The sequence below is a fragment of the Nilaparvata lugens genome, chromosome 5, assembly GCF_014356525.2.
Source record: "Nilaparvata lugens isolate BPH chromosome 5, ASM1435652v1, whole genome shotgun sequence".
In the NCBI taxonomy this organism is placed as follows: domain Eukaryota; kingdom Metazoa; phylum Arthropoda; class Insecta; order Hemiptera; family Delphacidae; genus Nilaparvata; species Nilaparvata lugens.
The window spans coordinates 52,757,078-52,769,174 of NC_052508.1; the positions used below are offsets into that span (position 1 = coordinate 52,757,078).

The 12,097-nt window shown below is 32.0% G+C and overlaps 1 protein-coding gene across 1 annotated transcript; it reads right to left on the minus strand.

The window, feature by feature from the left end:
* Positions 1-1,589: 1,589 nt before the first annotated feature.
* On the minus strand, positions 1,590-12,091 carry LOC120351422 (beta-1,3-glucan-binding protein 2-like). Its single transcript, XM_039428703.1, has 4 exons — positions 11,998-12,091; positions 10,723-10,847; positions 7,080-7,181; positions 1,590-3,405 (listed from the first exon to the last, which is right to left on the minus strand). The coding sequence occupies exons 1-4, from the start codon at positions 12,056-12,058 to the stop codon at positions 3,307-3,309; spliced, it is 387 nt and encodes a 128-aa protein (XP_039284637.1). The 5' UTR covers positions 12,059-12,091; the 3' UTR covers positions 1,590-3,306.
* Positions 12,092-12,097: the final 6 nt, after the last annotated feature.

Sequence of the window (12,097 nt, forward strand, 5' to 3'; positions counted from 1 at the left end):
AGAGATTATATTACTTGCAATAATAATATTGATTTATAAATGATAGGATTTTAATTGGTTATAATTTTAGTCAAGTAAACTATCTATGTTATTTTAAATCTAGAAACCTAACCTTAAAAACCACCCTTAGAGTTAAAATATTGTCAAAAGATTTCTTAGTGCGCCTCTAAAGGGCCAACTGAACATACCTACCAAATTTGAACGTTTTTGGTCCGGTAGATTTTTAGTTCTGCGAGTGAGTGAGTGAGTGAGTGAGTGAGTCAGTCAGTCAGTCAGTCAGTGAGTGCCATTTCGCTTTTATATATATAGATATGTAAGAGAAAGATATCTTCTCTTCAAAATTTTCTACAAGTTCTGTAAAAAAGTATTTTGTGTTTATTGTACATTCAACATAGTAATCTGCTTCAAACCTTGAAGGAACTTGTTTTTCGGGACCAATTTTCATGTATTTCGCCACATATCTTGAAAATTATACTGTACCCAAAGGTCTAGAGACAGTATCAATTTGTCAGTTCATTTTACAAAAAGTACGTTAAATTGTACACCCTAATTAACAGCCGACAAATACCCGTAGCAGGGGCACAGAAATTCAGACGAAATCTTCCACCCTGTAACTAATAACTTGGTAACCAAGCATTTTCGGACCTATGTTAATATTAAAACTTTTTTTTCTTCTTTTGATGTGAGGAATCACGCCCTGACTTATGGGCAGCTTTTGGGGTGCTGAATTCGAATATGAAATTTGCTGACACGCCAGAGGGCGGTTTCACCCCAAGACCCCCAAAATTTCGTTTTTTTTTTTAATTTTTCCATTTCAGATCTACAAAATGTGTTTTATATTCAAGAAATAGTATATTTCGCACCTAGAGCAGGAAAAACATTTTTGCCCGTGGTGCGAACGCTATTTTTCGCCACACACAAAAATAAACAATATATAAAATAATAGTTTACCAAGCACTTCCGAAAGCAGAAGTGGAAGGTGATAGCTCTAGCAAATCTGAGGTAATCTGAATATCAGGAAATTGTCCAAGTATTTTTATTTTTTATTCTGATTTGTCTAAATAACCTAAAAGATGGTGTTCAATTATGTGGGAGGTTGAGTTTATACTTTTTTATTCTTTCAAATGACAATAAGATGATATCATTATAAATGTTTAAATGAACACAAATAATGAAAAGTTTTTTGATCAGCTGTTTTTTTATCACCTTTCTTAGTTCCATGTTAGTGGCTGGAAAGGGTACTCTTTCCGGCCTAGGCCGGAAAGAAACCTGTTCTGACGTCAGACGAGAGTCGCTGCAAACAATGTCTTTCGGATCTATGTAGGGACTGGAAAACAGCTGCTTTCTGTGCAGTGTGGCGAAAAAGCATTCTCTACAAAATAAAATATAATAAAATTTCCAATAAATTGAGTGGTCGCTCAGAACTCTACCATGTTTGGTTCCGGGGCCACGAATTTTCAAAGAAGGGGTATAATCTAAATTTTACAACAATAGAAGTTATTTTTACAGTTGAGAAAATCTACTGATAATAATTAATGAGAAATTTTTGAGTAGGGTTCACGGAAATAAATGAAACTTTTCAGTTGATCTACGAAGTATTGGTTGATTCTATAATATACAAATCGACACACTATCAACATAGCAAATGAGCTAGAAAACTTTTCTCACGATAAATATATTAACTTGGTAAATTAAATGACAATGGCTAACTACAAGTAATCCAATAAAGATACAAAAAAGTAACATATCTATTGGTAGATTTTTAATAAGGTACATAAGGATAAGGGTACATATGAGTTTATAATGTGAAAAAAGGAATGTCATGGACTTTTACATCTTAAAATGAAAGTAGGTCTAATATACATGTTATACATTTTATCTCGATGTTAACAATCATAGGCCTATTCGTCTCTTTTGAAGAGATCTCTTGTTTTCTATAGAAAGAGAGTAAATGGTACAGGTATCAAAGATCAATTTCTAGTAGTAATTACATTATGTATTTATGTAAGCTACACAGTAAAACCACACTAGGTACATCAACAAACATATTTTTATCCTTTATTATTCATTTGGTATCCATACAGTACAATTCAATCCCAGGTGTCTCCAAAGACATAAGTTTCTACGTTTCATTCATACAAATCGCCCAATTTTTTAGTCTTTTCTTTTTTATTTCATCATTTTTTGAAGTTATTTCGAGTGATCATTTACTTCTGACGATAAAATGTGACTGGATTCAACATCATAGTGGTATTTCAATAATAGTCTCTATTAATATAGGGATTCTCCTTCATCAAAAATAAGAGAACTAATCTCTATTTTAAAATAATACATTAATCAATTCTACGAAAATCCATTCATGCTTAATCTTATAAAAAAGAATATCATAAAAATATGATAAAGGTACTAGTAATTTTTATGATAATTAAACATTCAAGTAGCGCTATTGAACTACTTCATTACTTATAATAAAGTTCTATTGCAACAGTATTTAATTCAATAGCTATTGAACAATGACATACATAGCCTACTGTTTTACCAATAACTTTTACTCTATTATTCAACTATCATTCGATATAATCAATTTTTGATCGATTTCGTCCTGTTTGTTCACTACCAAATATCACTAGATTCAAATGATCTAAGTAAAATATATAGGCTAATGATTATTAACATGAAACTGAACTTCAATGCTTGATTCTTGGAGAACGTTTCAATCAAACTTTTCCATACAATGACAAGACCATAAAATTATCGTCTTCACTACCTACGGTATATTATTTCGAATTGTGAAAGATCATAATATCCGTTGTTGGTTATCCATCTTGTTTTCACTATTATTATTACTATCGTATTTAATAAAACTTTTAAGTGAAAAACACTCACAATTTTTGCCACAAATCAAAAAATGTGAGTGTTTTTTCACTTAAAAGCTTTATTAGATACGATAGTAAGATCATAATATTATATTTTTCACAATTTTATTAATTGTCTTCACACATTATCTCCACAAAATGAAAGTCAGTAATCGTATTCAATTGAATTTGAATTTTCAGAAACTTGATGAAATCCAGTGAAAAATGTTAAAAATCGATTGCTAAATCAAAGTTAAGTATCCATGTTGTTTGTTGACTACAACATACAAGTCTAATGCAATGTGCATTAATAATAATAATAATAATTAATCTGTTTTTGCTGTTATCTATGTCATACAACATGCAATGATGATTATTGTGAACATGGTGCAGTCAAGATAGATACCAAATATTAGGCTAATAATCAAATACCCGTAAACAAAGCTATTTCTCATAAAGCCCACACTTTTATGTACTCGACTCGAAGTTTCGTATCATCATTCCAGGTCTTATACCAGTTTTTGAGATCATTGTAGAAGACGATCACTCTCTGTTGAAACAAATAGAATCAATAATTTAAAAAAATATATTCAAGAATATTGAATAACTTACACATTAAAGAAAGTTAATCAAAGAGGTGGAAATTTTCATCTTTCCAGAATAACGTCCTCCATGTTTTTACTTTCCTTGCCCTATTACCATAGGTAAGGAAAGTATTGCTTTCCAAAAAAATTAAGGTACCCTAATTTCATGTTTTCTATACGTTTCATTACTTTCCTTGCCCTATTACCATAGGTAAGGAAAGTATTGCTTTCCGAAAAAAATTGAGGTACCCCAATTTCTATACGTTTCAAGGTCCCCTGAATCCAAAAAAGTGGTTTTTGGGTATTGGTCTGTATGTGTGTGTGTGTGTGTGTGTGTGTGAGTGTATGTGCGTCTGTGTACACGATATCTCATCTCCCAATTAACGAAATGACTTGAAATTTGGAACGTAAGGTCCTTACAATATAAGGATCCGACACGAACAATTTCGATCAAATGCGATTCAAGATGGCGGCTAAAATGGCGAAAATGTTGTCAAAAACAGGGTTTTTCGCGATTTTCTCGAAAACGGCTCCAACGATTTTGATTAAAGTAATACCTGAAAAAGTCATCGATAAGCTCTATCAACTGCCACAAGTCCCATATCTGTAAAAATTTCAGGAGCTCCGCCCCAGCAATGCAGATAGATTCCCAATTATCAGGCTTCAGATACAATTGAAACAAAAAAAATCAAGTGGAGTAGATTGAGCATGAAAATCTCTACAATTAATGTTCAGTAACATTTTCAACTAAAAATTGAAAATAAGCTTTAAATTCGGGAAAATGTGATTATTCAATTGCAAATTATTGTTGATTCTATTACATCATTCACTATGAAGAGATAGCAGACCTCATGTGTGTCTCCAGCGTTATTGCCCTGTCACCAGCTGGCTCAAATCTTTGAATAGTAGACTTGTGATGCGCGGGAACACTAGCGTCAGGTGATCAATTTTCATAACGGCAAGGAAAGTTGTGTGAGTGCGCCACACCAGATTCTTGGGTATTGGTCTGTGTGTGTGTGTGTGTGTGTGTGTGTGTACACGATATCTCATCTCCCAATTAACGGAATGACTTGAAATTTGGAACGTAAGGTCCTTACAATATAAGGACACGAACAACTCGACAATCCGACACGAACAATTTAGATCAAATGCGATTCAAGATGGCGGCTAAAATGGCGAAAATGTTGTCAAAAACAGGGTTTTTCGCGATTTTCTCGAAAACGGCTCCAACGATCTTGATTAAGTTATACCTGAAATAGTCATCGATGAGCTCTATCAACTGCCACAAGTCCCATATCTGTAAAAATTCCAGGAGTTCCGCCCCATCTATGCAAAGTCTGATTTTAGATTCTTAATTATCAAGCTTCAGATACAATTTAAACAAAAAATTTCGAGTGGAATAGATTGAGCATGAGAATCTCTACAATTAATGTTCAGTAACATTTTCACCTAAAATTAAAAATAAACTCGAAAATCGAGATAATGTGATTATCCAATTGCAAACTATTGGCAACTGTTGATTCTATTAAATGATTCTATAACTATGAAGAGATAGCAGACCTCGTGTGTCTCCAGCGTTATTACCCTGTCACCAGATGGCTCTAATCTTTGAATAGTAGACTTGACATGCGCGGGAACACTACCGTAACGTCAGGTGACAAATTTTCATAACAGCAAGGAAAGTTGTGTGAGTGCGCCACACCAGATTTTTAGGTAGAAATATCACTATCTACTGTACTAAAAGCCTAATGCTGTACTTGAGCCTTTCTGTCATCAACGCGAAATGTGGGACCCAGACGAGATTTCTGATTGTATAATAAAATCTGTCCCACTTCCGCGTCAGTGTGCAAAGCCAAGTGAATAAGATTGAGTCATGAATGAAGAAGTCTATTGAGAATAATCATTGAATAATACAGGTAAAAGAGGGGTAAAATTTGATTGTTTCAATCTGCAACTGAGCAGTGATGTAATACTGTCTTAATTAGAATATAAAGAAAATAAAAATCTCAGTACCCTTTTTTTGAAATATTTTATCATAACATGTTTCGGACATTTATGCCATTTTCAAGGACATTTTGTTCTTTGACTTGAAAATGGCATAAATGTCCGAAACATGTTGTGATATGCCGTGCTACCAATTTTTCCTTAAACGGTTGGAATAGCATTTAACACCTATCAACCTAAGGATAGTTGTCGGCTCCAATGAAATAGATTCTTGATAAATTGTGAATGGATCTATTGCCTATGAATGAGAAATCCAGTTTTCAGAGCAAATTAACTTATAATCTTCAGATGAATTTTGGCAAAATACAGAAATATAGGTACAAAGAACAATAACTTACAAGTCTAAGCGTCTAAAATTACTACCTACGAACTAAGTACTTAACCAGTTTACAGTTGAAAAACAGTGGCTATTGGCTTGGATACAGAAAAAACAAATTATCCACAAAATAGAACACTATAAACTGTTTAAAACTCAATTTAAAACATTAATAAATTCACTTAAACAGACAATAATTCAGAGCACAAAATTACACACACAACAGCCAGCCATGTTTTCAGAAGAAGAAAGAACAGGAAAAAGGTACAAGCCAGAACAGAGAGACCTCAAAAATTCATTGTCCACGCTACAGACACGTCACCAAAAAATTATAACTTACAAGTTTAGAATTCACATTTTATATTTGTTCTCAATAAAACTTTATTTTGAAACTGTTATTTTAAATTTTTATATATATTCTATTTAAATAAACTATTTATCTAGTAATTTGTTAACCCTGCCTCGGTGACACCATGGAACAATGCAACAAACATTTACGATAATAAATTCTCCGTCAAAAAGTTTGTCCGTCTATTGATGACTCTGACATTTACTATAAAGTTCCATAGATCTCGAATTGAAGATTCGATTCAAATGTGAGAAAAAATGTAATATTACAGATAAAATATTTCAAAAAAGGGTACTGAGATTTTTATTTTCTTTATATTTATATTACAAGTAGCCCTATACAGAAAAGAGATAAATAAGATGTCTTAATTAGCTATCTTGTCTGTAATAGTAGGTAATGTTATAAAGTACAGTATGATCAATATATTTCTTGTGATGAATAATAATCAATCATCATAGTTATTGTATTTGTGAAAAATGTCTCAAAACTATTCCAGGGCATATTCTCGCATAGGCTATAAGCTACTCGTTGAATGAGAGAATTTCACAACCCAAGAACTAAATTACTCATAAGAAATAAAATGAGGGAGCAACATTCTAAGCTGCTACAATAAAATTCATAAAGTACTCATTTTTAATTCAACAAATCACAACTAGTTTCAACTTGCAGCTATTTTTCAGTGTGATTCAGACTTGAAAAACGCTTTTTAATGAGTTGAAACTAGTTGTGATCTATTGTAATAAAAAAGCATACTTGATAACTTCTATTGTGTTTCTACAATATATTTTAATAACCCTAAAAAGGAAAGTGAGTACAGCTGAAGTTATTTTTTGTGTTGCACACCACAAGAGTTTTATTTCAAGAAACCAGAATTTTACACGCAATTGACAAATAAATATGACAGAGCTGGGAAATTATTAACCTTTCATATTTTTCTCGCTTTTGAATTATTCAAAGGTGTTATATCTTACCTTAGGATCGCTATTTCTCCAGGGTTTTGGTTGATCGCCACTCACGGCCCCATTTGGAATATCGTGGTATCCACCAACGTGTACTCCAAGAAGCAAGTAAAACTTGAAAATAAAACAATTTCCTGGTTAATTTTCATATCCATTGATTTTAGGAAAACACTAGATGTTGAAGACACTAACAGATATAGTAGATACTATAATAGATATAAGTTAATATTCAATTCAATTCAATTCAATTCAGTTTATTTCCAAAAACATCTTACACGAATAAGAAATACAATATACAACATATTTTGGAATCCCCCTACTAGACTATCCATCTGTGTGTAGGGGGGGAGTTCCACTTTATACATAATAAGCTTAATCTGCTCATAGAAGTAAATAATAGAGAAAACACTTATATTATGGATGTATTATTAATATTCTGATTATAAAATAGATAATATATGTGCTGATGTATATTTAAGAATGAGTATGTAGGAATATGTATGTAGGAATAAGTATACTTAATACCTTGATTGATAAAAGAATAAATAAAGAAGAAATAACAATATTTTTTTGAAGACCGCAGTGGCAGGGATTCCAGAAATTCTCAGAAGAGAGAATGAAAAAAAGCATAAACCAGAAAGGCAAAACAGTCAAATCGGTTATATCAATGATAAAATAAATACCAATCAATTGTCTGGAAACCTTGAAGTCGTGTTGGTCACCAAGCATAACGAGATTGGAGTAGTTCTTCTGAAGCTTCCCAACCAATCTGGTACAGCCACCTGTCCACCCTCTTCCTAAACACTACCAAACTAAATGCCTCTGCTTCCCTAATCACCCCTGGCACATTTCTGTACAAGACATGGGCCAGGTATGAAGGATTTGTCAATTCAGAGCCGTGAGTCAGCTGAGGTATCTCAAAGCTGTAATTGGATCTGTGGCGAGTTGAGTAGCTATGGTTGGTTAACTGTTTCTCCCAGAAGTTCAGTTTTGTATTTTTTTTATGTGGATCAACAAGGATTTAATAAAAAGTTGTCTAACATTCAGTATGGGAAATTCGATAAACAATTGTCTTGTTGGGTATCTAAAGTCTCTCTTTAAAATTGTTTTTATAATTGATCTTTGGGTGACTGCGAGAGGCTCAATGACTGAGGAGGAAGCCCCTCCCCAAGCTAGAATTCCATATAGTATTATAGATTGTACATAGGCAAAGTAAACTACTTTGCACTGATCCACACTCAGAACATTACTAAGCTCTGAAAATGCGTGAAGCAGCTTTCTGAGCCTATTCTTAGCACACTGGACATGTTGTACCCAACTCATCTTGGAATCCAAGACAACGCCCAGGTATTTGTAATGATCAACGCGCTCAATCATACTACAATTACATCCAGCAGACCTGGGATTATTACAAGAATGCATCGTTAGTATTAGAGAGCCTGGATCAGCTATTAGGATCAGGATATTAGTTTTATATCTCAGATATTTTGTTATATTTATATAACACACTTCTATTATTGAATCACTTATAACTTGTAACTACTAGTTATATAGATAGCTCACTTTACACTTCTCTGCACAAATACTTCAATAATTCTAGCACATATAGCCTTTTTACAGTCCAAATTTTGCAGAACAGACTCCAACAACTTTTATAATAAAAATACATTTTCAATTTTTTTGGTTAATTGATTGAGAATGAGCCAATAAAAATTGTTTTTAAAATTTAACATCTATGTTTTACTTCAAAAGATTTGAATAGATAATGCCATTGATTATATAACAATTATATGGAACGAATTGAATTCAAAGCAGGAAAACTGAGGGAAAATCAAACCTGATAATTTAACTCAACTTCCTGTATAACTCCTTTCTTATTCTGTCATGCAACGTGTAGAATATAATATCGTTGGAATTCTGTGAAATGAATCAATCTTCTATTCCTCTCCTAAACATCTATAAACAGGATAAAAGTCGAGAGATTTGTGTAGAAATAATGAAAGCTGGGCTTTTGATTAGAATTCATTTATAAATTCATATTTAAACTAATTCCAAGTCAAACACCAAATCATATCAAAGTAACATAATATTAGGCTATTATAAAGCTATTAATTTGAATAGACTTAAAACGTTGTCAAAAATCCACTTTAATTAAATAAGAATATTAATATTTTACAGGAGCATGTTGTAACTTACAAAACTGATGATGTGTGAGCACACACGAAAGCATGCTCCTGCTTTAAGTCTATTCATGGCTTACTTAGATAATAGGCTAGGTATATTATATATACAGAGTGATTCATAATTATGGTAAAATATTTTAATACGTGATAGTAGAGTAAAAAATAAGAAAAAAGTTCATATAAACATATATCCATAAACGCTTCATTAGCCAGCTATAAAGGGTGAAAGATTTTGCCCGGAATCCAGTTCCTCTGGTGAAATACACCGATGTTGAATTGTTTGGGGACTAGTTTTTGAAAAACTTATGCTAGATTCGTATGGTAAAATATCTGAAAAATCGAATAAAACTAGTCTGGAGTTGTAGTGTAAGTAGTTTTTGAGAAAAAGATGAAATATGCAAAAAATTCAAGTAGAAAAGCACAGACTTCTACGTTTGATGCCCAATAACTTTCTTTAATGACCAGTAAACAAATAATTTTTCGCAATAAAAATTGTAGAGAATTTAATTCTGGAAAGAATTATGTAAGCTGTGTATTTTACCATAATTATGAATCACCCTGTATATTATCTGTCTATAGTACCGTAGGCTGTGGTCTATTCAATTATGGAAAAGTTCCGCAACATCAACATTCACGCTACAACTTTATTAATTTGAATTGATATTATCATTTTTCAATCAAATTATTTTATTTTCAATCAATACATTATAGCATTACAAATTATCAATTGAGACTTTATGGTGATGAAATCAGTTGGTTTTCCTGTTCATAGATTATTAGTAGGATTAGACCTGGATTTTATTCCACTCCATATTGGTGGAATGAAAACCCAACTCTCTTCAATTAATTTCAATTCCACACAACCTCAACATATTCGATAATATGAGAAAAATATAAGATGTATGAAAGGATTATAGTATACCCAAAATGAGGGAAATAACTACTTTTGGTAATTTGAACAAGTTTGTACAAATCAAGGCACAGGGCCCTGTCTCATAAAACTTATAAGTCACGTAATTCAGGAGAATCACACCATTCAAATTATAATTGGAGTAATAATTATTATTTGAATTATAATTGGTGATTCTCCAAAACTTATGTCACGTAATACAGGGGAATCACACCATTCCAATTATAGTTGTAATAATAATTATAATTTGAATTATAATTGGTGATTCTCCAGTATTGCGTGAATTATAAGTTTTATGAAACAGGGCCCAGGGGCCAGATCACAATAAATATATTATTCTAAAGTATATTACGGTTTATAATCGGAAAATGTTATCATAATGTAAAGAATAACTATTGTATTCAATGATGTCAAAATAAAGTTACTTGATTTGAAGTAATTTTTCCAGCTATAGCTAAATACTTTAATATAGCGGTTAGCAGTTCTTAGATACTCTTGGTCTCCCCTCATTCAAAAAATATATTGTAGGTAGGTATTATATAGAATACATGTTGAAACTTACTTCCTGATCGAAAGGTGAGACAGGTCCATATTCTTGGGAAAGTCCATTTGCTTCAAGAAGGGGAGAATTCTTATTTCCAAGCCATTCACCAAAACTTTCGCCATCAACAGAAAATTTCATTCCATCTGTAATAAAAGTAGAATATGATTGGTTGATTCATACGTTACAAGAACTAACTCAGTAATGATAAATGCCAATGAAAGCCAATCTTACTCCAAAGAGTTTATTCGGCACATTATTAGGTTAAGTTTCTAATCATTCAAAATATTATCATGAGTCTAGAATTATCAAATTTATAAACATCTCTAGACTTTTCCATTCCAGCTCCACATTAATAACTGCAACCTTTCATATTGATACAAATAATATCGGTATGCAATTTATCCTTCTGCTATTTTGTGAATAATTTCCTTCCACAAATTATCTAAAACTGTTTCCAATTGATTAGACAGTCAATTGTTCCATATTGAATGTCTTCCAATATAATTGACTGTCTAACCAAATTCTAATTGATTTGAACAAAGTTGAATAAATGACAATTTAAGGTAGATAATCTTACTTGAGATAACGGTACCTTAAGTGATATCTCAAGATACTCTCACTTAAGGTTCCATGAGCTACAAAGTAATTCATGTTCATATCTATTGTACACATCAAGTACCTAGTAATCTATTGCTATAGTCCCATGAATAGAAATGTATCACATTAACTTGGTAAAGAAATTTAATTTATAAGGCATTATGTTGATATATTGATTTGAACTTTGGTACCGGTACTGTACCTTAGGCTTGTTACATACACATCGATTTTTGGACTTAGGATTTTTTGCTGTCCTTTTAAATTCTATTAAGTAGATTAAACAGATGATGTTTGTCAGATTCCTTTTAATCTCATAGAATTCATAAGGACGGCTAAAAATCAAACGTCCAAAAATAATTTGTAACTGGCTTTAGATTCAATGTGATATCAGACACAGTGAAAAGTATCAGCGATACTTCAATAATACTCATAATATTTCAAGTATTTACTTAAAATTAATAATTTAAAAAAGCTCGTTTGACATGATCTTGAGTTTTTTTTATTGTTTAGTTTGTTGCTTGACAAGAAGTCTGAATCGCAATAATCAGTTCCCTTATCAAAATCGGGAGTAGTTTTTGGATTCCACCTGTCTGATTCCAAAATTTGTTCTATACTGAATATTATTCTGTAATAAATTAACTGATTTGACATAAATTGGGATCTTATTTTCTCTAAAGTTTAATATTTTCTACTCACATGGCGTCCAATTGAGTCTATAGACATGGAATTGATCAGACCAGAGTCCTTCACGTTTCATTTTCCTGAATTTTCTTGTTGTCTCATTCACTTCAAGTCC

Coding starts and splice junctions, on each gene's coding strand:
- LOC120351422 (XM_039428703.1), bottom strand. CDS start 12,058: ATGAAACGTGAAGGACTCTGGTCTGATCAATTCCATGTCTATAGACTC. Junction 10,848..11,997: donor TAGACTCAATTGGACGCCAT/GTGAGTAGAAAA, acceptor CTTTTATTACAG/ATGGAATGAAATTTTCTGTT. Junction 3,406..7,079: donor GGAGAAATAGCGATCCTAAG/GTAAGATATAAC, acceptor TTGTTTCAACAG/AGAGTGATCGTCTTCTACAA.